The 27,999-nt window shown below is 37.7% G+C and overlaps 1 protein-coding gene across 2 annotated transcripts in view; it reads left to right on the forward strand.

Annotated features, from left to right (window-relative positions):
- The window catches only part of RABGAP1L (RAB GTPase activating protein 1 like), a 231,396-nt gene that overhangs the window by 22,641 nt on the left and 180,756 nt on the right, over positions 1 to 27,999 (forward strand). For both annotated transcript variants that reach the window (XM_072932817.1, XM_072932816.1), the window contains exons 4-12: positions 1,273 to 1,483; positions 3,345 to 3,519; positions 4,285 to 4,445; positions 4,916 to 5,026; positions 8,702 to 8,768; positions 10,024 to 10,126; positions 11,019 to 11,185; positions 14,848 to 14,992; positions 26,910 to 27,003. In XM_072932817.1, the coding sequence (XP_072788918.1) occupies positions 1,273 to 1,483; positions 3,345 to 3,519; positions 4,285 to 4,445; positions 4,916 to 5,026; positions 8,702 to 8,768; positions 10,024 to 10,126; positions 11,019 to 11,185; positions 14,848 to 14,992; positions 26,910 to 27,003 (1,234 nt within the window). The remainder of the gene's footprint in view (positions 1 to 1,272; positions 1,484 to 3,344; positions 3,520 to 4,284; positions 4,446 to 4,915; positions 5,027 to 8,701; positions 8,769 to 10,023; positions 10,127 to 11,018; positions 11,186 to 14,847; positions 14,993 to 26,909; positions 27,004 to 27,999) is intronic.

Below are 27,999 nucleotides of genomic sequence, written 5' to 3' on the forward strand. Positions count from 1 at the left end.
AGTTAACCCTAAAATAAATAAAACTTTCCATGGCTTCAATCCAAAATTATGTTGGAGAATACCCTTGGGGCCTCCTCTTAGTTGAAGATTATAGGTAAGAATAGGTTATCATCAGACTGATAGCTTGAGCTGCTCTGCTTTGGTCAAGATAATGTTCATTTTGTCTTCAGCCAAGGATTAGTTGGGACTAAGGATTGTATGAGTTGCTGAGTGGATGACAGTTGAGGTGAATCTGCTGCTGCTGGAGCTCAAGAAGTTTCAGGGCAGTGCTTATGGATAGTTCTGCCTGCAGGTGAAATATGCTTTGAGCAAACTGATTGAACTGTCCATCTCTAATGGTGTCACCAGGTAGCAGTAAGGATAGCTTAGGAATGATTGTGGTGCTTGCCTGGTATTTGAAGTTTTCATGAAAAGGGGAGGACTGAAAGCTTTTATTAAGTAAAATATATTATAGCTTTTTTAGATACATATAAAAAGCCTGCAGTATAAAAATACATGTGTTCTGTCACATATATTAGAGATACACGTCTGTGGTCATCTTTTTGTGCTTTAAACTGTAATTCTTTTTACCTCAATAGCATGCAGGGCACTTCTGTGGTATTCTGTCAGCTAATTCCCATAGCATCTTTTGGAAATAAAATTAATATGTTCTTGTGGTAGAATAAGATAGTTTATGTGAAATGGAAACACCCTTCTCTTAATTACATGTCTGCTGTATTTCTGAAAACTTACCTTACTGTTTTCATATTTGACATTTTTCAGACAGAACCCAACCCTCAGCATGAATGAACAAAGAAATACTTGGAGATACATTTCTCTCACCCCACTCCAGCCCCAACAGGAATAATTCAGTTTTACAGCCTTCATGATTCTAAGTATTATAGGAGTATCGGCTCTAATAAGAATTAGGAATAACAAAGCACACAGAAGGGTCAGGGCTAGGTGATCTTCAAGGTCCATTCCAGCTGTTTAATATTCTATGATTCTGTGACTGATTAAAAAGATTTAGAATGTCTGTGCTGTGTTCCTGTGGTGCTAAAGAGACTCAAAATGCAGTTTGTCCCCATGCTGCCCTTGGAAACATGAATTAGATTAGAACAGGCTTCTGTTAATATTAAGCTGTCAAATGGATTTCTTGCTATTGGAGCTGAACTGTCTGCTCTCGTGTCTGTTCCTGGAAAATGTAGGAGATTTTGCTGTGGAACTCACTGGAAATAAAAAATGTGTAAAAATAAAAGCAAATGGCTGAAGAAGCATTTTCTTCATTTTCAGAAATCTCTGCACCGAGGCCGTCTTCTCCCAATGAACCCCTGGAAGAGGACAGCGTGTTGTTTAACAAACTGACTTACTTGGGTTGTACAAAGGTGTCAGCCCCACGGAATGAACCTGAAGCTCTACAAGCCATGGCAAGCATGAAGTCCTCAAGTCAAGCCCCTTTACCTGTAACGCTCTATGTTCCAAACATTCCAGAAGGTTCTGTAAGGTAACACACAAGAGTTTCATTTGTTGCTTAAGCAGACACATAAAAAGTGGTTTCTCACTTTGTTACTTGCACAGGGAGGTAGAATTGCTGGATCTGTGCTTGAGGTTCTTGCTGAAGACAGTTAATTTTGAGAAAGTCCTCTGAAGCAGCAAAATGTGTGCGCAGATTTAGCATGCAATGTGTGGCTGGTGGTACCACTTACCACACCTTGTCAGCAAAAGCATCTCTTTCTACCTTAATATCTGATCAAATCTGATAATAGAGATACTGGAAAGGCAGAGCTGATAATACCTGTACTCTCCTGACCTCCCTAGTCAACACTTCTAAGGTTCATGTGTTGCAGGAGTCCTTCTGGTCTTGGGTTTGCTGCAGAAGTTTAGTTTAGGCTCTCACATCTACTGTTCAGAGTTAAGGTGCCAGTGTCTGTTTCCAGTCACTGCTGTGCAGAAGCCAGCTCTGACCCATGTCTGCCTTGTGATGCCAGTCTCCAGATACTAGAGAAGATTCTTTTCCCATGTGAGAAGGGTCTTTTAATTAGTGATGAGGGAGTCAAATTGCTTGATCAGGGTGTACTAAACATGCACTTGTAGCATTTTGCATCCAAAAGTAGGGAACATCTCAATATCTAAGATGTTTATTTTTAAGCTCTGATATCAAGGTACCTGAAGGATATGATTAGATTTCCTTCCTTGCCTAAGCTGTGTTTACTCATCTTGTGGAGGAACAGAAGGCCCTTCAAGAATCTGTATTATTTTCTTCCATTTTTTTCTTTGAACCTAATTTGAGTTTCATTTGTATACTTCTACAACAGCAACAGTCACCTGGACACAAGATGTAAGGTGTTCAGTGCCTATTTTTTGTACTCAGAGTACAAAAGGAGGGTTGTACTTCAGGAGGGTTGCTTTGCAAGTGAAACAGGAGGTTCCTTTGATCTTTAATTTCAGAGGAGATCAGTAAATGTGGGACTGCTTAAGAACCTGCACAGAACTGAGAAGTTGAATCCACATGTGACATAGCATATTCCATTAAAGCTTAGGTGATTCTAGTGTTGGCTTTGAGGAGTATGTTCATACCTGGTGTCTGAATACTTGTCCTGCAAGGTTCCAGTTATCATGTTCTGCCAAAATTATTGTGTTGAATCCTCCCAGGGCTCTTCTTGCCTTTAGGCCTATATTTTTATTGTTACAGACTTGGGCTTTTAGGTGACTAATGTTCATTGGTCCTTGATGTGAGTGTGCATATGGACAAGTAGTGAAAAGACAGAGGAGAATATTTGTTATTCTTTAAAAGTCACTATCTACGAGTCTGTTCTGAAACACCACTCCTGCTTTAAAAGATTCTGAAATATTCCTTGGGTTCTATGTTTTAGAGTGTTTTAAAATCTTGGATGAGGTCTTAGATCTGTGATATTTACCTGAATGTGGCAGCATTTGCTAAGCTGTATAGTCCTGTTGATTCCGAAATTGTTTTCATAATGATTTCTTAAACATATATTTCAATTTCTTTTTAATGTTGCATTTTCTTTGATCTTTGTATAAAAATCACGTTTATGGTTTTCTGTGGTTTCTGTATTTATTTTGTGTTTTTCACAATAGCAGTTGTTTACTGTCTGATCTACAGGTACTGTATTTGTCTGTATTATGGCATATAAAAAGTTATGTCAAAGTTACAGCCAGGAACACTTGCACCTTAAATTTGTAAAGCATAACATGTCTGTTCCTGTTGTCCATCTCATCTACTTGAATTTAGCAATAATTAGAGTTTAGATCCTTGTTTATCTAATTGCAGAAAAGCCTTTTAGGTAGGCCTGTCTGTTTTACTGACCTGTTCCTTTGATCTTCCCTGTTTCTTTTCTTGCCAGAATAATTAATCAATTGAGCAATTTGGAGATAGCCTCATTTCCCATCTATAAAGTGTTGTTTTGTGTGAGGGGGCAAAATGGGACTTCAGAGAGTGACTGCTTTGCATTTACTGAGAGCAGCTGTGGGACAGAAGAGTTCCAGATCCATGTTTTCTCCTGTGAGATTAAAGAAGCTGTAAGTATTCTGTGGTACACGGTGACTGGGAAGAAGGATTCATGCAGTGTTTGAAGAGGTCATTCCCAGCGTGGAAATGGTATATAGTGCGTTGAAAAATGGGTTAGCACATATGAATGAGTTATGCAGAAAGTGCAGCTATTCATACGTGAATATTATTATGATTTTAAGTTTTTGCTTTTAGTATTTGAACATAATTCCAAAGTACGCTGCAATTGGAAGATCTGGAAAGCCTCATCTGCAGGCTTCATTTAGGTATATTTCATACTGAAGTTGCAATGTATACCTTTGGAATTAAAAGCAACCATGTTACAGTACTCTCCCCTACTAGATATTTTAGGAAGAGCTGTGTGATAGTCTGGGAGAAAAGGACTTTTTAGGATGGAAAAAGAGGCTAAAAAAGAAGAAATCTCCTTGGGTTTTGACATCTGCCAGAGCAAGCTGTATGTTATGTTGTTAAAAACACAACTTGAAAAGTACATTTTGCAGGTCCTCTAATGAGCTTCATTCCTAATATCTAATCTATTTTATAATAACTCACTGAGCATTACATGGGCAGGGAATGAATCGGGATTGGAAATAGGAGATGTTGGTACTGAAATGGCTTGGTTGTTGAACACGTGATGTTGTGCTTTGTGGTACATGAGGCATGATTTGTGTTCAGTACAAGAGGCGAGTGATTTTTGACCTTCAAGAGCCTCACAATGCCTCATTAAAAACACCCTTATTTTTGATCACAGTATTAATGATTTTGCTTTTCTGCAGGTCAGCCGAATTTTGTATAGTTTCTCCACAGCATTCAAGCGTTCTTCCAAGCAAGCATCTGATCATGTGAAGGACTTTGTTCTTCCCACACCAGATAGTGACGTGTACACTTTCAGTGTCTCCTTAGAAGTCAAAGAAGATGATGGAAAAGGAAATTTTAGGTAATCAGGATGGAAAGGGAAAAGCAGAGATCTCTTTGGAAAAAGCGCACAGCTTCTTGCCACACTCACAGCTACTGTGTTGCAACAAAATTCATTTGACCTCTTTTCATGAGCGGACATGCTGTAAATAGGAAGCTGCTCTTTTGATGTTACAATTTTCTTTGTATTTATTTTTTCTGTAAAAAGATAACAATTCAGAATACCTTCTTCAAGTGAGTTTCTTTTCAGCTCATAATTTCTTTTAGGGAAGCTCAATGAATGCCTGTGCAAATGGAAAAGATAGTAAGAAGTCTTTTAGAAACTTTAATCAAACTAAGTTTCTTAAGTAAATATCATCTAGTGGTCTCTTTTGATTTTTAAAAAAAATCTAATGAATTTTGAATTTATTTAAAATTTAGAAAGCATAAACTCTTTTCTGTATTTAACAGTTCATGTTGTATACCTTCTGAAGGATGTTTCTATTCTTTTAGCCCTGTGCCAAAGGATAGAGATAAATTGTACTTCAAACTTAAACAGGGAATTGAGAAGAAAGTGGTGATCACAGTTCAACAACTTTCCAACAAAGAACTGGTCATTGAAAGGTAAAAATCTTATGAAAATGATGAAGGTTAGATTTTTGAAAGAATGGTATTTAATGTAGTTTTCTGTGACTTGGCAAGTTATGTGATAGAAAAAAAATGTACCAATAACACAAAGTATGATTGCACAAAAGAATTTGTGCCACCAGATGGCAATCTTAGCAAAAGAGTTACAATGGGAGAATTCGTTTCTAGTGAAAAGGAAATTCAAGATAACAGGAGAATCAAGAAAGCCTGCCCCCAACTCTCCCAAAACCTGACTGATCTCTTGACTTGGTTTCAAGCTTTTAATTCATAATGGAAACTAAAGTTTTAGACAAGGAATATGCAGTTGAATTTTTATCATTGTTTTTGTGTTGTAAAATTAGGCTTTTGCTACTCATTGACTTAACCTACTTTCAGTGTAATTTTAATTTAAACAGTTTTGCCTTCAGGATTCAATTAATGAGGCATTTATGAATAGCATTTGATTATTGCTTTTCTCCTCAATGTACAAGTACCTTTCTTAGAAATTAGCTTTTATTTTGGTGGTGTTTAGAATATTCAGTTGGGGATGTTATTTTTATCACCACAAGCTTTGCTGTGTAAAAGTTATTTAATTGGAATGACACACAGGCTTGTAAGTCATTTTATGTCCTTACCCTTGATAAGATTAAAATTCAAAACTGGTGAAATATGAATTCAAATTAGATCAGACTGAGGTTCTGAGTAATTTAATCTTCAAAGGTATTTCCAAGTGGAAATTACAATGCAAAAAATGTTTCTGAAGAAATTTTGTCCCTGGTCTAAAGATTTTAAAAATCTTTTGTAATGGTTTCAGGAAATCAAACTTGGTTGCTGCTCAGAGAAAATGCTCCTTCTTGGTGTTTAGACAGAGCCTGGGGTTGCGTCAGGGTGATGCAGAAAATTATTCTCTTGCATTACCTTGGCCCTTCCTGCTCTTGTGCCCTCTTTGACCTGGGTTTTGCCAGTTTTTATTTGGATCAAAGCCGCTGAAGAGATGATGTTCATTTCTGAGTCATGTGTGGCACTACATAGGTTCAGTCCCACAATGGGGGATGTCAAGTCTCAGGTGTTTATAGGATTCAGGAAGAAAATTCTGGTTGATGGTCAGGGGCTTTAAGGAAGATGTTTTTAAGAGTGAAATAGCCTTTCATCCTCAGAGATGGAAGGACTGACACTCTTCTCGATACAGTGATGTTTAGGTATAGTTTGCTACCAATCATACAGGAGAGTGAATCCTGAGTTTTATAGATATACCTTAGGTTAAAGTCTAGGCTGGTGTCCTTGAACTGAATAACAAAATATTGATTGGTTTCTCTTTAGTAGTGGAAATTCCTCAAGATTACAAAATACCAGAAGGGACCTTAAAGATCACCCTGCTCTGTCATGGGCAGGGATACTTTCCACTAGACCAGGTTGCTTCAAGCCCTGTCCAGCCTGGCCCTGAACACTTCCAGGGATGGAGTAACCACAGCTTCTCTGGGCAGCCTGTGGCAGGGCCTCACCACCCTCACAGGGAAGAACTTATTCCCAATATCTAATGTAATCCTGCCCTCTGACAGTTTGAAGCCATTCCCCCTTATCGTGTCATGGTGTTAACTTAATATTATCAGGCTTATCCATGAGTAGCATTTGTATTTTTATACATTAAATATACATTGGTGAATAACAATAACAGTCCTTTCATTTTTTTCCTGCTGGTTTAGAAAGTAGCAGAGTATGTGCAGTTGCACAGAGCTGCTTGGTAGCCACCTTATGTGCAGAAATCCAGCAGGTCTGAGTGAGGCTGAGGCCACAGTCTGTGCAGGTCACTTTAAATCCTGGCTGTGTGGTTGAGCCCCTTCATGTTGGAGGCTGAATGTGCTGACACCTGTTTCTGTAAAATCCATCTTCTGCAAGTGAGAGTCCTGACCTGGTTTGAACTGATTTTCCTCTTTGAAATAAAAGGGAAGAAAAGCCCTGACTCTTCTTGCAGCAGGATGCTGCTAGGCAGCATAAGTCTGCTTCTGTAAGAGGCCAGGGTTACTTGTACCTGATTCCCATTCTTTTGGAAACATACTTCCCAAAAGCTTTGGCTGTCACACATCAGAACTTGTGTTCACCTGAGTGATACACAGCTGGAGCAGCATCTGAGAGCTGTTGTCTTTGAAAGGCGCAGATATTTGGCCTGCCTCTGTATCTTGGCCTTGCATTTCTCTGTAGCAGCTGTACCAGGAGCTCATGATCCCCCTACTGCCATCAATGGTAGCTCTCTCGGAGCTATTTCTGCCCCAGGAACAAGAAATATTAAGTATGCTATTAGGTTCTGCCCAGATGAATTAGTCTCTCAGAGAATCTGGTTTGTGTGGCTAAATCCAAATCCTGGATCTGAGCTGCCTTGGGTGCTTTACATGGCACTGCATTATGGATGGAGATAAATCAAAATCATTGTCTTCTAGTTTATGTACCACTTAGATTTTTGTGATTCTAGTAGTGAAAGAGTATGGAGAATGGAAAATACTGTTGTGGGTGTAAGTTACTGTTAAGTGTAATGATGTGGAATATGAAAACCACATACCCCTAATGTAATAGGAGAAAGCTTGGGTGGGGTAGTAATTGCATATCTTGAGACTTTTACAGTTAACAGTGTTACTAGAATTTTGGTTGCTGGTGTTCATATGTCCAAGCAATATTGTTCAGCATATTACTTAGTTCTGAGAGTCAGTGAGAAAAAGCAGTTTGATTATCAGAGAACCAAACAGAAGAAAAATTTTTCCAACCAAACCCTCTGAATTACAACCCCAATTTTCCATAGTATTTTAAGTAGCAATTACTTTCAAATTTTTTTCTTTTTTCATTTGCGATCTAAGGTTTTTTTAAATACCTATGCAAGACAGATTGCTGTTTGTTGCAAATACATAATTCTGTTTGGTGTTTTTATTCATAATGGAGTATGATCAAAGGAGAAAAAGAGATGATTTGCAGAAACTTCAGACCTGGATTTGTGCCTTCAGTAGTCAGGAGGTTTGAAAATCTGAATGTCTAAGGAAGTTTTTTTGTTGTTTTCTTTTTTCTCTTAAAAATATCAAGAGCATTTTCTTGTAAAGTGATTGGACCAGACTTCTGGAATTCAAAGCCCTGTATATCACACAAATTCAGATTTTGAAAAATTGAAGAATGAAGTCTTAAAATTGAGCAAATTGTTGTTTCTTGGGTTTTTTTTAAGGGTCTATAATGCTATGTGATTTTTTTGCAGCAGTGCTGTTATGAATAATAGAATGAACAAATTTGTATTTTTTCCTATGATTGCATGAGAACAATTATTTAAATGAACTGGGGAGAGTGAATATTTTGCTGCCAGTCTCCATCACTAATGTGTAGGAATTGTTGGTATCTTTGAACTCTTTATTATAAATGGTCTTGAGGAATAGTTGAGTTTTCACAGGGCAGATGCTAGTTTCTGCCATTTTCATTCTGGAAAACAATTTCATTGTCTTTTCTGTAGCATGTATTGTGTTATTTCCTGAGTGTTGCCATAACAATAACAAACAATTCTCTGAAAGGTACTCTTAAAATTAGAAGCAGTAGGTGGCTGTCCATTATGTTCAAGCAAAGACTCTTGTATTGTGAAAAGCTAATATATGTCCTTTTCTTTTTTTTTTTTTTGTTTGTTTTTGTTTTAAATAAACTTTACAGGTGCTTTGGGATGTTGCTAAGCCCTGGAAGAAATGTGAAGAACAGTGACATGCATTTACTAGACATGGTAATACTTAGCTCTAATAACCTGTTAAATAACATAAGACGATTTGAAAAAAAAGGAAAAAAAAAACTCCAGCAAAATTAGCTTTTAATATCTTTTGCTTTGTTTCTTAAATCCTTTGATTTGATATCTGCAATCATAAAATGGACAAATCATTTCAATTAATGTCAAAACCTGTTGTATCTGTCTTTTGTTAAATTAGTGAAGCAAAGATTACGTTGTTATTTATTAGTGAGATTTCTGTATTATGTTAAGCATGTTCCCTAAAAATTTAGACCAAATAATTGCTTTCATATTTGGGTGTCAGGGCAGTGCCCTTATTTTTCCAATGGTCTGAAAATTTTGTTTGTTTCCTTCATTTGATTTTAAATTCTTGCCAAGAATTTGAAGTGTTCACTTGTCTTCTACAGTATTCTATTTCTTAGAGTTGCTTCTGAGAGAACTGCAAAACAGTGTGATCCTTTGTGATAATACCAATTTACTTTCTTGCTGTGGATAATACAGCCATTTTCAAGTTATGAAGTGCTAGAGCGTCCTGGTTTAGCGCAAATTTGGGAGAGTAAAACCCATTAGACTTTTTAGGGCTCTACAGTTGTCCCTGTTTTGCCTAGTCCATTTCTATGCTTGTTCTGCTGGTTCTATTTATCAGGATTGAGTTCTCTTGTCAGACTCATTTATTGGCCTGATTGTATTTACCATCTCTTTTTTTTTTTTTTTGCTGTGTTTTATTTGCTGAATTCAGTTCAGATTTTTCCTTTTTATTATTTGATTAAAACCTGAATAAATTATAATGAGTTTTGGAGTGTTGTTGCTCTTATAAATCTATACAACACCATTTTACTGTATTTGAATTGCTGCCTTTACTCCATCTTGAATTCTATTTGCATTCACCTGTTGGATGTAATGAATTGTTAGTTTGTATATTGACTAGCACAGAAATAGACATTTGTGATTTCCTTTCAGCCTCCTTTCTCTGTATTTAAATCTGGCGAACTCAGTCACTCTTATATCCGTAACTGAATTGCAGAGAGGGAACATCAGTCTCCTTTCATCTTTAGAGGCTACCAAACAGGCCTGTGTGATCCATAGGGACTGTTCCAGAGAACTTCAGGAAGCATGTACTTGCCTCATACTAGTAATAGTTCATTCCATTAATTCATTTTCTTTAAGGTTTCTAGAACTATTTCTCATCCCCATGCACCGTCTCTTTGATCTCAAACCATGACTGTGATACAATACTGTATGATTTTATTTTTAGGAATCTATGGGAAAGAGTTCTGATGGGAAGGCTTATGTGATTACTGGAATGTGGAATCCTAATGCACCCATGTTTCTAGTACTTAATGAGGAAACTCCAAAAGGTAGTGGAACCTAATCTGTGTGTTTGTTTTACCCAGCAGGGGTGTGGTGTGTGCACTTTCTCTTGGGAATCATGATGCATGTCTAAGTCCATGAAACATTATGTTCCAAGAGTCCATTGCTAGGAATTTTTCTGTATAAACATGCCCAACACAGAGTTGTCAATAACTGTTCATAGAATGGTGTGCTGCTGATTTGGAAATGTTAAATTAGTGTTTGGGGCTGGTGTGCCTGTCCCTGGTTATTGGGATTTTTGGTTCTAAGCATTTGCAAATTGTTGTACTCAGCAAAGCAGTATGCATAGCAGGCATTGGGGTTCTCCTCCTTCTAGCTGTGAGTTGATTACAAATTTCATCCCCTGCATCTTGGGGTAGCTGGCAGTGATGCATTCAAGTGCTTGATTGTGTGGCAGAGTTTCTTATTGCTGTAAGTTACATTCTCTGGTGGGATTTAAAAACTTGGAATGTAAATCTGGATTTATTTTCTATCCTGAGGCAGAGCTCAGGTCATTTGCTTAAAGGCATTTCCAAGTACCTACAGCCAATGTCACTGCTGATGGGTTTTCTATGTATGTAGCATATAACAGAATTCCTTACACTTCGCAGTGCAACCTTATCCTCTGCATGCTCTTTTTGTTTGATGGGGATTGTGTACTTTAATGGTGTTTTCTTTGCATGATGTCTTGCCCTGTCTTTAAAACAAGTTGATAATCTCTGTTTTTGAAGTTATCAGGTGGTTAATGCCCACTTTCATTCTGTGCAACAGGCACGGAGGGCATAGAACTCAGACAAATAAAACAGGTGCAATAGAATCATTAATGAAACAGGATTTTTAATCTGAGCAGCAGTTTACAAATCTGAAGTGTGACTAGTTTTTCTCATGTTTGTGTTTCAGATAAGCGTGTGTTCATGACTGTGGCTGTGGACATGGTTGTTACTGAAGTGGTGGAGCCAGTCCGGTTTCTGCTGGAGACCGTGGTGCGTGTCTATCCTGCCAATGAGCGCTTCTGGTACTTCAGCAGGAAAACCTTCACAGAAACCTTCTATATGAAGCTAAAACAGGTAATGCCTTTGCTTTTTTTATTTAGAACATTTGTCTTGTATGTCCTAATTTGGCCTTTATAAAAGTTAGTATGGCACCTGTTCCTCAGCAGTTTGTTTCCTTAAACTATTTATTTCAGGGATCCTTAATGCATAAGGAATTAAGTAGCATGTGTATGGATCAGTGCTTTTGTGTCATGGTTTAACCCCAGCTAGCAAGTAAAGCCCACACAACCACTTGCTCACTCCCCCATGGTGGGATGGAGGAGAGAATCAGCAGAGTGGAAGTGAGAAAACTCGTGGGTTGAGATGGAGACAGTTCAGTAGGGAAAGCAAAAGCTATGTGCTCAAGCAAAGCAAAACAGGGAATTCATTCACCACTTCCCATGGGCAGGCAGGTGCTCGGCCTGGGAAACAGTGTAACACTGTCTTGGGAAGACAGATGCCATCATTCCAAACATCCCCCCCTTCTTCCTTCTTTCCCTTACTTTATGTGCCAGGCATGATGCCATATGGTCTGGGGTATCCCTTGGGTCAGCTGGGGTTAGCTCTCCTGGCTGTGTCCCCTCCATGCTTTCTATGCACCTCAAGCCCTTTTGCTGGTGGGGTGGGATGGGGAGCAGCCAAGGCCCTGACTCTGTGAGTAGCTGCTGGGCAGAAGCTGTGTTATCAGCACTGCTTCCAGCAGAAGCCCAAAGCACAGCCTCTTACCAGCCACTGTGAAGGAAATAACTCTAACCCAGCCAAACCCATCACACTTTGTAAACTGAATTGTAGTGAGCTGTAAGTCATTGGTTTTGTGGGCTTAAACTTTTTTGAACCTGCCTATTAAATTATCTTTAATTGTCTACAATCTCTAAAGCAAGACATCTAAAGCAAGTCCACTTGACTGGTAGAATTGGACAATGACTCTATAATTGTTCATTGTAAAATCAAAGGGCTACTGACATTTACAGTATGAGGGCAGATGGCTGTAAGAATGTGGCCCATTAAAGACAAAGGAACCTAATGCTGAGGTATAAGAGAGTGAGGCTGTTAAGATTGTAGCTCAAGTCCCTTCTGGTTTTGGCATTGGCTGAAGTAGTACAAGAGATAGATCTGCCCATTCATTGTAGAATGATGTGCAGCTGCATCCTCCTGCAGCCGCTGCTCACCTGCTTTCTCCAAAGACTTTTGTCTTGGCATTGGCTCAAAAAATGAACAGCAGAGGCCAGTTGTACTGTGGGCATTGAAACAGTGGTGCATGATCTTTGACTAATGGAACCAAAGAGCAGTGATTTAATTTTACTGAGCCTGTGGGACTATTTGAGTTACCATCTTTTTGTGGGGCACAGCAATAGGTCTGAAAAAACCAAGCTATGTTGATGTTACATGGGGAAATTGCTGCTGTGTTTAACACTTAGGGAGTAAACAAATCTCAAGCAATCTTGTTTCTGTATTTCTTCTAGAGATTAGCATAGCAACTTGGAATTTAAGGAAATCTGAGAAATCTGACTGTTACATGCAAATAAGAATATCTGCATTTTGATATTAAAGAAAATACATCTAAAAGTATTCTGCTCTCAGCTGTTCGATACTTCTCTTGCCAGTTCAGCTTGCCTTTTAAATCACTTGCAACTGTACCACTTTTAATTGAGTATATGGATGCTTTCTTTTTCTCAACCCCTATATAATGTGACATACACGTGCCTCTCTTTCCTGAAGAAGCACATGCATTTCTTCCTGCTGAAAAATTCAGAGTTTGTTGTGCAGATCTTTGTAAAAGGAATATTTTTAGTCCTACTAATCCTTTTGGAAGGTGAGATCCTGACTGTCGTTGACAGGATCACTTTGGGTGACTTGGATCAAGTCTTGATTTCACCAATTCTCAGTTGGACAGTTTGCATTGCAGTAGTTGTTCCTGTCAATACCTTTGAGAGATCCTGTATTTCAGGGCACTGTTAGTCCTTGGGAAATAGCTCTGCAGATGACAGTGGGATCAGCCATTTGGGAACTTCTTGGGAAGGCAGTTGAGCGTTGAGTAGATTCTAGAAAAATCATAACCCTTCTGAGGAAAGATTCAGGCATGTTTAATAGTCTGAACTGAGATGGGTAAGGTGTGCTCAGGTATAAAGAATGATAAAAGCTGATAGAAATGCAGGTTAATGTGTAATTTAGTATTGTTCTTTCTAGCTATCTTACTGTATTGTTCATGCACATTTTCGTTGTTAGAACATGGTCCTTGTAATGGTGGGTCTGTGCTTTAGAGAAAACCAATGATCAAATTTTTTACATTATACACAGGTGGGACTTGCAATTAAGCAGAATATGTGCAGGGAGCTGAAGGCTTGTAATAATTTTAACATACAGCAAAACCCACAGTACCTCATGCCTTATTCTCTCAAAATAAAAATTATAGATAGCCATGGTTAATAACATTAGTGCCATCAATGGTGTTAATAAAACAGGGATAATGGCTCTAATGTTATTCTGCTTAATTTTTACAAAATGCAGACTTTTCATGCCTACACCCCAAAATTCATTAAACTGACTTAATGAGAACTTCGGTCAGCAAAACTGATAATTGAGGCCTCTGTTTTAGGGGAAGTGGGTCTCAATTATTAATCTAAAATAAATGAGTAAAGGTTTCTCACTATACAATTTATATTGTCAGTCCAAACAGTCCCTGTTTAAGCTGCTCATTTGCATAATTTCACCAGCTGGTTGAAATTACTAGTGTTAGTCAGTAGTCTGTGTATATCTCCAGAGCAGGTATTGTGGAGCCTTTCAACTTTATGATATTTGCTCTTCAAACAAGTTGAGGGTATTCTAACTGAAACTATGTTCTTTTTCATGGTTAATATGATGATTTTAGTATGTTCCAAAAATTTACTGATTAGACAAGATGCACAGAGAAAAATAAAGCACAACATTTTGGACTGCTTCATTTAATACTGTCATTGGTTTGCAGTTGTTTATGATTCTCTAAAAATATAGTAGTCACTGAAAAATGTGTTCAAAACTGTAACTCAAAGGAAAAACTAATCTTTTTATTTTAAAACTTGCAACTGCTTAAACTATAGTTAACTGACTTTTTTAATGAGAAAGTCATAGAATCATGGGGTAGTGTGGGTTCACAGAGACCTTCAAGACCCCCTGCCATGGGGTTCCATTACATTTCTCATTGTTTTAAACTGTATTCTGCTGAAGAAAGATACATTTTCCTGGTTTTTAGTGAGTAGAGGACCAAAAAGAGCTTGTCACAATTTAAGGCTTTTCAAAAGGGCGAGGTTTTGTTTCTTCTTTAGTCTTGTCTTTACCTACCAAAAAACTCTTAGCATTATTTTCCCCACCTTGGCATTCAGTTCCTGTTTCACTTACTCCAGTATTTTTCCTCTTTGTTTTCTCTTCTTTCCTTTAGCTGAGATTTCTCTTCAACTTAATCTCATTATAACTGTTTAAATTTGAAAGTTTTTTTAATTGTTGTTCTGGACAATACTGAAAATGGTTGTTAAGAATCAGCTTTGGAAATAATGCAGTTTTATTTATATTTTCTACCTGTAAAACTGAGAGAAACGGAATTGTCAGATACTGTCATCTATTTTTGCCAAGGCAAAGAAATCTGAGGCAATCCTGACCAAACTATGGTTTAGCCTTTCATAGACTTATTTTTCAACCTAATACATACCCATATTTTCATTTAGTTTGAAGGAAAAAGCCATACAAGTGCTGGAGATGCAATTTATGAAGTTGTCAGCCTGAATAGAGAATCTGCCAGAGAGGAAGAATTAGTCACCCCAACAAGTGGAGGAGGGCCTATGTCATCCCAGGAGGATGAGGCAGAAGAAGGTAAGGATAAATGAGCACTTACAGTTTCCATGGGTAGTATAATATTATATTTCTGCTGTTAATTTACTCAATTCTTAATACAACTGCTTTGGACAAAAATATCACCAGTATTTTTCTATTAGGAGTAATAATATTTTTACCAAGCCATTGTTTGGATGTCTTCCAATAGCAGCAGCAGATTATGTGTGTCCATCTTTGTGTGCTTCCAAATATATTGCTGAGGCACCTGTGCTCTGCCAGCAAGTTAGAAAATGCTTTTCAAATGTCTTTTCTTCTGGTCAGAAGTCATTTTGTCTTGAAGGTGCTGTGCTACTGAAGAGGACAGCATGAAATTAGGCTTTGAAATGGCAGGTTTTAAATGCCTCTTTTTAAAGAAAACCAAAAAATCCCAGACAGGCTCACATGGGGAATTTCCTCATCCTCAAAGTATCTGCTTAACATGTGACTTGGTTTCCTTCACTTCTATCTAGGGTTTGTTAAAACATTTCCTGGTTCAGCTGGGGATTGCTGTAGTTCATGGACCCAGTGTATTTGCCTGCCCCTTCCAAGGCTGACATATCTCAGTGTATTTCCCACTGGTGGTCGTTTAAGGTTTTTTTTTCACGGGGGTGGGATTTTTTGGTTTTTGTCTGTTTGAAGGCCCTTGGCCTACTGTTGTCTCTTTGTACTCTGGGGGTTAGCCCACAGCATTCAGAATAGGCTTTCCATGTGCCAGTTTTGATCCTGGTTATCTGACCTACCAGGAATTGTGATTGTTTTACCAAGTCATTCTTCAGATTTCTGGCACTGTTCTGTCAATACTGTAAAAAGTTTCACTCGCTACCGTGGAAAAATTCTTCCTTGATTCTTTATTTGTAAGTATTGGATTTTGGCTTGTGCAATGTGAGTCAGAACCCTGGGTTTAACACAGGCTGGAGCAGGCAGGTGTCTCACAGTTCAAACCCCCCTACATATCTGAGGTGATACAAAGCTTGTGAAAAACCCCACAGTCAGGTGCTCTTTGAACTTTGATTCCTAACAGGGAGGGGAATAGGCACAGATCAGAAATGTCAGTCCCCCCTTCGTATCAAGTACCACTTCTGAATAATTAAAATGCTATTTTCCCCAAAGGATTTCTTCTGTTTCATTGGTGTTTGGGATTGCTTTGCTGTTCAAAGCAAGAATTAGTCCAGATTTGGCCTTTGGAACTTGCGGATCAGTGTAGTGTAATTTAGCTGTTGGTCTTTTCCTTGCTGGATGTGTGAGTTGTAGAGCCAAATTGATTTCTGAGATTTGTTTGATAGGGTAGAGTTTAAATGAATACTTTCTATTTTTCAGTATGGCTGTCATTGGGAAAAATGCAGCTGTTCCAGGCAGCACAATTAGGAATAGTGTGGTTACTGTCCTCTTGGTACTATTACAGAATGGCTTTATCCTATTACAGAGAAGAAGTATTTCACTGGAGTATGAACCTAAGTTTAACTTTGGTTTAACTCCCTAATGCTAGTTTCCATATTTCAAATGTAGATTACTTCCTTAGAGAAGACATTAAAAACATGATGTGCCTCTGTTCTCATGGAAACCACATTTACAGTTCTGTGCTGAGAAGTTCTTTATCCTGGAGGATATGCAGGTTCAATGAGTCATTTGCAGTTTTTCTAAATAAATCTCTTCATTATTTTTTTTTTCTTTTCAGGGTACTAATTATGATGATGGAAAAAAACCACTTGAGTTTACAATGTCTTGTCTTGGCCTTGGAAGAAGGCTTTTCTTTTTTAATGTTAAGTGTGATAGCTACCTGGCTATATAGGTTCTTTTTACTCTTCTCCTTTTTTTTTTAAATGTTTTTGTTTTTTCCTTATATGCCCACAGAATACTCTTCTTTAATTGATTTCAAAAGCACTCTACATTGCATTTTTCTTGTATAAGAATGCACTGTCTGATTCCTGTGTGCTCTGCATGCACACAGCTCACTGGGATGTCTTGTGCCATGAGTATATGAATAAAGATGGTCATAAAAAAGGCATTTTCCATTATTTTTTTTTCTTTTTGCTTTGATGAAAGGCCAAACATGGTACCTGCCAATAATGATTTTAATAATCACTATATGAAAGTTAGGCCTAATGTCTTCTAACAAGTGCTTGTAGAAAATGGGTGTCATATGCTCTAAATAACATTCTTAGCTTTTAATATTTTTTTCTAATTTTAGATTGATTTTTCATGTGAACATCTATATCAAAAGAAATCAGACCTTTGCTAAGATTATGCAGTTGTTACTTAGAGATATTTCAGGTCAACCTCACTTTTGTTTTTTAATTACTAATATTGTAATAGATATTTCTGGCAATCCAATCACTTATGGTCACTTGCTTTGAAGGTGATAATTTAAAAAATAGTTTTAATAATCTCTTGTCAAAACCTAAAATGTAAAGTGCACTCCTTAATAAAAAGCTTTCTATTAAATTCTAAATATAATTTAAAAATGATTAAAACATATAGTGAGGAAATTCTTACCCTTTCTGGAAAGGTTTCAAATAAAGTAGATTTAAGTATCAGCTTTTATTAATATGCAGAAAAGTTCGCTGTTAACCTTAAGTAGAACCTTGTAAGAATGTGCAGAGCACAGTTGGTTGAACTCCTTTTTCTCCTTTCTGGAGCATTAAGGAGGATGAGAGCATGCCCAGAATTGATGGTGTGGGTACTGCAGCATTGAAAAAAGCAAAGCTCAGAGAGCATTTTATTGTAATATTGTCCTGCAGAGGATGAAGTGGCTGGCTGCACTTGTGAGCTTAAGGATTGGGGGAAATAGCTTTCCAGCAGAAGCATTTAGAGGAGGATGTAGTCCCAGGAATAAATAACAAAGGAAGAAAGGGATGAATAAATTGGCTGCTTTTAGCAGCAGTGCTTGCTCAGACTGTCTGTGAAATGATGACCTTCCTTTGGCTCTAATGTTTGAATTATTAGGGTTTTTTTTAAAGATATGTAACATTTCAGGAGACCAGTAGATAACTCGATTTGAGTTTCTTCTGGAGTCAGGATAAAGTTGGAAGGTTAAGGATGACTGTAAGCAGGAGCAGTTCTATTCAAAACCAGGAAATATTCTTTAAGCTGATTGTTACTGAGTTGAAGCTACTTTTGCTGAAGCTTTCTGTGGCCCCAGGTGTCTGGTTAGGAGCTCTTGTTCCCTTCTGTAAGTTGTCTGCAGAGTAAGCACAGAATGTTTAGCAGATACCCTGAAACAGGTAAAAGGGAATTCAGGTAAAAGATGACCTGCCTAAAGAAGCTTCTGAACGTGAGCTGTAAGGTGCTTCTGGAACACTCTCAGATGACTTCCAGGAGCACAGAACTGTTTCCATTTGTGTTTGCCAAGAGAAAAAATAAAAAGCTGAAGAAAGTAACACTTATTTTCTTACTCTTGTTAGCTGTATGAACACTAAGAACAAAAAGAGATAAACAATAGCAAAATGAACTTCATGGGTATGGAAATTCAGTGTGGAGATGGTAGGATCTGACACTGAAAACAGACATCAAAGAATAAGGGACCCTGAAAATTTCAAATATCAGAAAAACTCTGCAGGTGTTGTACTTGTCACACAGAAAGAAGGTGTGTACAGAAGGGGAGAGATGGGCAATGCTAAATGTTCAGAGGTGATCAGCCAGAGGAAGTCAGAATGTGTTTCAGGTGTTGTGGGAGGGTAGAGGCTGTTTTCAGTACTTGGGAAAGCAAAGGAGTAGAGGAGGTGATATTTTAGGAGTCAACAGAACTACTGAGAGTATTTAGTGATAAAATAGGGGTTATGATGTGAACAAATGAGGGTGATTGTGTGAGAAAAATTACATGACTAGTGTTGAAATAGTCAACTCTGCATTTTAATCCAAATTAAAATAGCTTTGTGTACTTCACAGGTACTGTTTGTTATATTAATCCAACACAGAGTAAAGTTGGTGGGTCCTAAAGAAGATCAGTTAAATCTGTCTTGGAGTCTTTTTGCTGTCTCCATACAAATGAACTAAAATGTTACAAATCCTAAATTCATGAGTCAATTTGGCCAGTAGCTATCTCCAGACAAGAACCCTTTATGCAATTCTGCAGGGGAAGAGTTTTAAAATACAGACACTACTAAGAATAGCATCCAAATGAAAAGAAAATATTTTTGACAACTCTTATGTCATTTTATGGACTCTACTGTTTGTAAAATAATCCAAAATTTATTATTTTCACACCTTGCAAGTTCACTTGTGTTATTAAAAGTCATAAAATAAATGCACTCAGTTGACTTCTGCAGCTATTGTGTTGCTACGAGGAATATGGTCATGTGATAATTTCCTTAAAAAATGTAAAAATACTGAGTGCAGAGGACGTGTTATTTTTAATATGGTGGCAGTTGATAGTTAATTGTATTTAGATTTGTTCATGCAAGTATGGCCTTTGTGTTACAAGGTGAGTATTTGAAGTGTTTGGAATTTGAAGCACTTCTATGGGTTGAAGAAGTATTTAATGTAATTGGCAAGGTTATAAATTAAAGGGAAAATTGGAGAATTTAAGGGTTTTTTCTGTTCCAGGAAGTGGAACGCACCCAAGGAATGTGACTGAACCCTGAGCTCTTCTATCCCTCTCTTGTTCCCCAGTGTCCACTCGACACTCCTGCACAGTGTGTGTGGGAACACTCTGTGGGTAGGGATATTTTCTTTGATAAAATCTGTACCTCACACTTCCTTTGTGAGGTTCAAGGCAAAACACAATTCCCTAATTCTGGCCTTCAGTTCACGAATGCTTCAGGGAAATCTGTTGATGCATTTGGTTTATTTTTGCAGAATGAAAGAAAAAGATAGTTTCAAATAAAGGTAGGTTTCAACTCCGTGGGATCGTAGTGAATTCTGGTTTTTGGATTTCAGGCTTTTTGGGTTTTTTATAATTTTCATAAAATCTCTTGAGGTTGTGGTACAAAATAGAGACAAAATTAGCATAAATTGCTGTTTTCATCTTGTCTGGAAGCAATTGCAGATTATTTTGAATAATTTGGATGCTTTATTCATTAGTAGTTATCTTTCCTTGTCTGTCTAATCAGTTTGAAAAAGGATTTGCAATCCTGCTAGCTTATTAGGAATTCAAACTTCCTATTGCTAAAGGATCTTTCAGGTTTTTCAGTCATCAATTTTGGGTGGCCTCAAGCTGCCACTGCTTAGATAATTGCACAACATCATATAATTCAAAAATTAGACACTTTTGTATAAAGATTATTAAAAGGACTGTTTTCAACTGACAGTTCCACTAACCTCAGTGTGAGATTCTCCTCTTTTTTAGTATTGGTCATTAGCTTTCTGGTATTTTTAGAGTGTAAGTGCTGTCTAATCTAAGTGCCTGGCATACTGCCTTAAATGCCAGGCAATACATAACTTCTGAGTGTTTCTAACTCATTTTTCTCATTGATTATATCAAAGATGGGAATAGATGCTAATCTACAAATGCATTAATTACTAATGCATTGCCCTAGAGTTGTGACAACACCTCCAATTTTATTTCCTTGCCTGTTCTCTGAGATGTCAGGGATCAGACAGCACGGTACGTGTGGAACATGTTTGTGTTTACAAGACTGCCTCACTGTGCAGCATTTAGGTGGCTTTGTCATCTGTGTGGGAGCAGAACTGCTGAACTGAAGCAGTAATTCTTCTCCACTTTCTTTTATTCAGCTTTAAGCATTTGTACAGAAAATTTAGAGATGTCATGGTGGCTCAATTTTATGTGCAATACATGAGGGGAGGCTCATCTCTTGGATGCCCAGTTAAGGTTTATTTTTGGGACATTTAAAAATAATTCTCATTTCATATGACAGTGATGCAGGGCCTGTGTTGAAAGTATATGACATAGAATAAAGTGTTTTAAAGGTAGGTTATATCAGATATATACGAGGATATAAAATAGGGATTAAAATACAGAATTTGTTGTATTAAATAAAAAAGGTCATTTTAGCTGTCCATTGTGCACAACCAACAGGACAGGACTGTTCTCAAGTACAAGTATTTTGGGAGAATTTTGCACAGTCCTTAACATGTGGAAGCAGTATATTATGGTGTGCAGTGAAGGAAAGGCAGAGGGCATCCAGCTGCATGCTGTACCACCCTCTCTGTTTATCAAATACAGGTTTTGGGATTGAGATTTTATGTTACTAAAAGAAGCAATTAAATTTGTAGCCTTTTGCAAGGTAATTGAAATTTTGTGATTTGTCAGCATTAAGTTTCACTTGAATGATTCTAAGTGAAAAATGTGTCATATAATCCATAAAAAGGAATGAGAATCAAAATACTGGGTTTTTTTATTATGGGTTTGCTCTTAGCGAAAAATTCTCTTCCCTTTATATTTTGTTTTGCACACTTTATGTGTACTTCAGTAGCTGCCAAATTAATTTTTCAAGTTAGTTATGTAACTAATGTAAGCAGAAAGTTCTTGTGAGCAGAATTCAATGCAAGTTGTCTCCGTTCAGATTTCTTGCTGAATCTGTATTTTCTTGCTCTTGAGTATTCCTCTTCCCCCTAAATAAAAGAATATACTGGGGATTGTCATTTCATAAATCAGTTATTTGGAAGGCATTTGGAAATCCTTCTGTGTTCATCAGAATATTTTGTAATGCACTAAAAGTTGGACACTTCTGAAAATCTGCCTTATTTAATACAAGAATAACTTTCATGACTTATCCTCCCTGGCAGAACTATAGCTCATGCTCTTATAATTCCCTGTTACCTTATAAATCAAAATTTGCTCTTTTTGTGGCTTTTCTCACAATCCTCTTTTATCTTGTATGTATGGAAAGGTTCCATGTCACTAACGCTCTGTCTTGTGCCCTGATAATATGCTGCCAACATCAGCTCCTCCTTCAGGTTTGTTCTTCTCTTATATAAAAACCAAACTGTTCATATTTGAATTATTCTAATTATATTTGAATTATTCTAATTCCATTCCCATCTATCTTAAAGACCTGATTTCCTCCTCCTTCAGACAGCTCCAGCTATATTATTTTTCAGTTTCACCCACTCTTTTTATTTCACATGTAACAGCTTCTCAATTAAAACACATTAAATATCCTTTTTTTTTCCTGCACATCAGTGCTCATATCTCACCTGTTCATTTTTTCATCTGCTTTATTCATGCTTTTCTATGCATTTTAGCAGGTATTTCTTTACTTCTATGCTCAGCATCTCTGAAACAACTCTAGTTTTCCTCCATATATCTGTTTTTGTTAACTGAAAAAGAAGTTTGACTTCTGAGGTATTGTCATATTTCAGATGAGCTAGTAGAATTTCCTGAAGAACTTGAACCACTCAGAAAAGCTGCTCTATAGCTACATAATTGGTGTAAAATATGGATGAGGGGAGTATTGTTTAAAGTTAAATTCAAAGTGTGATGCAAAAGCACAGCCCACTGAAAGAAAAAGCATCCTAAACGAAACAAACAAAAAAACCCTTTCACTGTAAAACTGGGAAGATGAAAAATGAAATTTAAGTACATTAAATACCTCAATTTTTGTTGGTATGAGGCCTTCACTGGAATTTATTTCCTCAAGCCAAAACTGGGAGAGCCAATAAACAAAGTTGAGTCTGTTAATCCTTGGTGAGAGAGAGGAACCTCTGTGCTGAGTTGGTTTCCAATATTTTTGTATTTTGTTAGTGTGTGCCTAGCCTGTTAGTACTACTCTAGGTACTGGGGTTACCCTCTGAGCATGACCTCTGTTTGATACACTGAACTATCAAAATAAGAGATGGGAAAGAGGCCAACATTTTGTGTTCCTCTATGTTTGTTGTTTTTCCGGTGTGTAATTCTTTTGGTTTGAACGCTGGATGCCTCAATATTTTGTTTGAGTATCTCTCATCAAGAAAAAACACAGACTGGAGGAGAAAAGTGGGAATGAGCAGAAGTGTGGAGAATTTGTCCTTGGAGAAAATAAGTAGAGTTGTCTTAGAGAAGAAGCAGTAAAGGCTAAGATTTTGGTTTTCTGTGAGATGTGCCAAGATTGTTTAGGAGAAAAAAAAAAAAAAGTAATTGGAATAAATTGCAGGTTAGAAAAAATCAGGCTTGAGCTGAGTCAAAAGAGCAGCAAAATCCTTGGAATGAACTGACAAAATTATGTATATCCAAAGACTGCCAGTCTTCTTTTCTGTGAGGGTTTCATCATGTGTAACAGTGGCTTGGGAAGATGAATGACATCACATCAACGTTCCCTTCCTCCCTTTCCTTCCTGCTTTACATGCTGAGCATGATGGTCTGGAACATATCTTGGGTCAGTCGGGGTCATCTGTTCCAGCTGTGTCCCCTCCCAAATTCTTGTGCACCCCTGCCCTTTTGGTGCTCCCAGCCAAACCCAGCGCATCTCTCTCTCAGGTCCTGGAGTGACCTGATGTAAGCAGAGCTTGCAGTGGGTCAGGCTAGCTGATCTCCAGGGGTCTCTTCCAGCCCTAAGTATTATTCCATACTGATACCATACAGAGCAGTGCTTGCTGTGGGAATCTAATCCTTCAGGCTTGCTTTAAAAAGATTCTAAATTCAGGGAATTGATTCATGAGGCATGACCTTTTTGTGAGTTTTGTGAATCATGTTGCAATTCAAAACAAAGCCTTTGAGACTTAAGGTTTCTTGGTCTTAAAGCCTGTTTGTCTGTACACAGATTCACAGCCCCAAGATTTGCTCCCTTGAGATGTGTTCCACTGTCCACCTGCTCTGACAAAGTTCAACTTTTATTGCCCAGTATTGCTCTGAGAGGTCAGGGTAAATACAGGAGGAAGGAGGATTACACAGAACATTTAGAAGAAGGTGTCTATGGCTTTCCCAGCAGAATAAGGGAAATGCTTTATGCTTTGGCAAATTCTGCTGACTTGTAGATGCTATTGAATGTAGAAAAAATAGTGTAGAAATACTCAGAGAAAAACATCTACAGTTAAATATCCCTCCTATGACATCTTTTATTTTATTTCTTCGCTTATACCTTAAAGCTTTAAGAGGTTAGAATATGTAAATACTCTTTAGAATGGAAACAAAGTAGAGGATTTTAAGGCTGTTTATTCCCTTCCCTTTTCCCTGTTCTATTTTGAAGTGTGACATTAACGTCTTTTGAAAGAGAGCATATGGCATTTCTAATTAAGGCCTGAGATTTTCTGACATATAACTGAATAATACATTTCAAACACTGCCAAGCCTTCCAGATGAAAGAATTTTCTGGTTGAAGCACTGGAGTGTTTATGCTGTGTAACACTGGTCTCCTTTAGAACTTCGAAGAATTTTGCTGGGAATACCAGCACAGTGAGAAATCCAGGGGTTTGTTTCTTCAGGCTGGTGTCAGGATTCCTTAGCAAGCTCAGGTTTGGATCCAATAAGAGCTACTGTGCTTTGTTGCTCAAAGGATTCAGTGTAGCTGCATTTTGAAACGTTTTGGTCGCCAAGGGATTTCAGTCTTCTTTATCAGATTTCATTTCAGGCTGCAGGGTTTGTTTGTGTGTATTTTCAACGTTAACTCTTGTAGAGATGTGCTGGAGTTCTTCAGTCTCTCCAAAGAAAATCTAATCTCTCCCTTTCAGTATTTGGTGCCAAATTTTCTTCCTTTACTTTGAATGCGTAAAACCTTTCTGAGATTGTGGTTTGTGATAAATTCCTGATGTGAGCTGGGTTTCTTGAGTTTCTTAATACATACCAGTATCATTAACATGTACCTTGTGTCTCTGAATGGCAAATGGGCTCATCTCAGAGGTTTCCTCAATTTTTTTTCTTCTTTCCATGGGAAGTAGATGGGACTGCATTTATTTTTGGTCCATCTGACACAGTTGTACAATTTAGGAGAGAAGAGAATGAAACAAATGTAACACATTTAGTTCCTTTTTTTGTTAGTTATTGCCATGTGTGTGGAAAGTGAGGAAATTGGCCTTGACACTATATTTTTGGTAATTTTAAGGGGGAAGCTGAGTCTTCAAATACATTTTTTCCCTCGGGACACAGCTGATTCCTTTGGTTCCTGGGAAGCCTATCACTGTGATAGAAAATTTTAGTTAAAATTACAAACTTGGGGGTTTTAGATCTTCGTATTTCCATCTTGAAGTCTAGTAAATGCATGCAAAAAAGATTGGGAAACCTTAAAATCAAGTTTTTTGTAGACGTGGGATGCAGGTGGGTAGTTATTTTGTTTGAATGATTTTAAATTATTTTTAATTAATATTTTTACTTAATTATATTTAATGTAATGGGTAAGTATTTGAATGGAAGCTGGTATTTGGGAACTCTAAAGCTGTGCAAATGGGTTCTAAGCTGAAGGCTTTCACCAGTGTAGTGTTAATTTTGAAACACATTTCTGATATGCTCCTCTCAGAGCAGCATTTTTGCTGTTAATTGTCCTTGAAATGCAGTATATGCTGTCTTTGTCCTCACAACTCACTGTTAAATTCAAGCACTGATGATATTTTATTAATGATGTGTATCTGACAGCTGCGAAGAACATAAATTAGAAATCTGTAATTGAAGTGAGAATGATAAGGATGAAGAGTTAACAGGGTATTTGCAAAAGTACTAAAGATCCTCTTCTACATGAAAACTGTGTTGTTGGCATAAAGCTGGAGTTGAAGTGTTTAATGCACCTGAGGAAATTCAGGGTATTAGATCTGCAACAAGATGTGACAGAGCTGTGTGGAAGAGGGTATTGAAGGGATTTGGGGGGCAGATGTAGTTTTGGTGGTTCTTTTTTTGTTGCATTTTAACTTCTGGAGACAGTTCAGATCATGGGAAAGAGCAGCCTTGGAGCCCTCTAACATCAAACTGCCAATGGCTTCAGTAGCCTCTGAAGATGACTGGTTCCCAGAAAAGTTGTGGCTGCCCCATCCCTGGGAATGTTCCAGGCCAGGCTGGACAGGGTTTGGAGCAGCCTGGGCTGGTGGAAGGCATCCTTGCCCATGGCAGGGGATTGGAACTGGATGAGCTTTAAGGACCCTTCCAAAGCAAATCCTTCTGGGATTCTGTGATGATGATAAGAGGGCTGTGGCTGTGTCTCTTCTTGTGTTTCCTGCTAATGACACTGAAAGCTGGAGCCTCTCAGCATCTGGTGTTGTTGAAGTTCCACTTGTTTAATTCTTACCAGTATTTTATTCAGATAAAACTAGAAATAGTCAAAATACCTGTAAGACCATATTTTTATGAGGTACTTGCCATATGGAGTTAGACTGTTCAGTTCACTGTGGGCAGCTGCACAGGCCCTAATGGAATCCTAATGAACACTTGGTTTGGATGGTTTCTTGAGCATGTTATTCCAGGCTCACATGATCCCTTCTGGCTTTGGGTGTTAGTCATGTAGTGGCATATATCCCTCCCTGAGTGTTTCATTTTTAATAGTTATGAGCATTCATTTGAAGCAATCCTCTCTGTTCCATGCACTATGGCCTTTCATGTCAGTCTTGTTTTTTTTTCTGCTCATCCATGGGCTTACTTCAGTAAAAAAAAGTGATTTTGTGGCTCAGAGAAGGCTTCCTGAGCTCAGAGTACCACAGGACAGCCAAAAGGACATGCTGTAAAGAAGTAGCATTATCTACTATGCTTTAACAGAGCCTTCTCTTTATGGGAAGTCTGGAGTGGATGTGACTTTTGGGTAACACTGTCAAATTTCATTAAATGGAGAGTTGAAACTTTTCTCACATAATGCTTTTCTAGGTCCTAGTCCTTTCTCTGGTACCACTGCTGTGAATTATTCTCTAGTCTTGTTCTTTTAAACTTTATGGTAACTTCATTAATACACTTGTTTGGTGAAGTCTGCAAAACATTCTTTGATTTCATTAAATTTTTTTATCTTTTTATGCTTTTAAAACTTATATTATGAGAAAAGATTGTCTGAGATGTGTATGTATTTCTAGTGTCTGTGCTCTTGGGTAAACCTGTGCATGCTTTTGTTTTCTTGTTTTTTCTTTATTTTTACAGAGAGTGATAATGAACTCTCCAGTGGCACTGGTGATGTGTCAAAGGATTGTCCTGAGAAGATTTTGTATTCCTGGGGAGAGTTACTGGGGAGATGGTAATGCTTAATTTCTTACATTAGATTTTAGTTATTAACCTTTTATTTGGTTTCTGACACTATGTGTTCCTGAGCAAGAGATTTGGAATTACTCAGCTTACACAGTTTAAAATGCAAGACACATTGAAGTGTCATTTTTAAACTTAAGGGGGATTGGTATAGGTAACTTGGAGTTTTTTGACAAATCTTTCCTGCAACATGTACAGAAGTCTGGTTTTATTTGGTATTTGAGAGTGTATTTGTATGTGCTCACACAGGAGGTAGGAGTCTTCACAGGCAGAACTTTGTGGTCATTTGGTTGTTAAATCCTCAGGAATTTAATCAGGAATTTAATCAGTGATAGGATAAGACAGACACAGCAACTCCTGTGTGTCCCATCTAAGCCATGCATGCCAGCTGGTGTACATTTAATTTGTTTACAAGCACTTTTTTTTTCCATTTTTGTTAATGTGCTATGCGTAAGCACTTGAAAAGGGATCTAGAAATACTGAATCCTCACTGAAGTGCTTTCTGTTGGTGAATAAAATGAAGAGTATTCGTAAGCCCAGACTATGTTCTCAACAGTGTTATTTCTGTTGTTTAATTAACTGCTTCAGTAGCAGTGCATAGTGTGCCAAGAGAGGGAAAAGTCTGTCTGTTTGCTGCCTCAGAGAGACCTGAGCAAGTGCCAGAACCACTTACTTGGTTTTCCCTGTGTAAGTAAGAGCTCCTGCTGCTGGAGACAAAAATAATCAGAGGCCCTTAATCTGGAATTGGCTGTTTCCTTTTCCTAACTCCAGAAAGAGAGATGAACAACGTTTTAATGGGTTTATTTGGGTAATTACTCCCTCTACTTGCTACTCTGTAGCTCTTACTGCTGACCTCATCCGTATAGAGCTCTCACACAAAGGTTTCTGGATGAGGCATCAAGAGGTTTTACTGACCTTAACTGAACCTTCCCCCTGGAACCCTCTTCTTCTGTTGTTTTTATCTATTCTGTCACCCAAGTTTGACCTT

The sequence above is a fragment of the Taeniopygia guttata genome, chromosome 8, assembly GCF_048771995.1.
Source record: "Taeniopygia guttata chromosome 8, bTaeGut7.mat, whole genome shotgun sequence".
NCBI classification, from domain to species: domain Eukaryota; kingdom Metazoa; phylum Chordata; class Aves; order Passeriformes; family Estrildidae; genus Taeniopygia; species Taeniopygia guttata.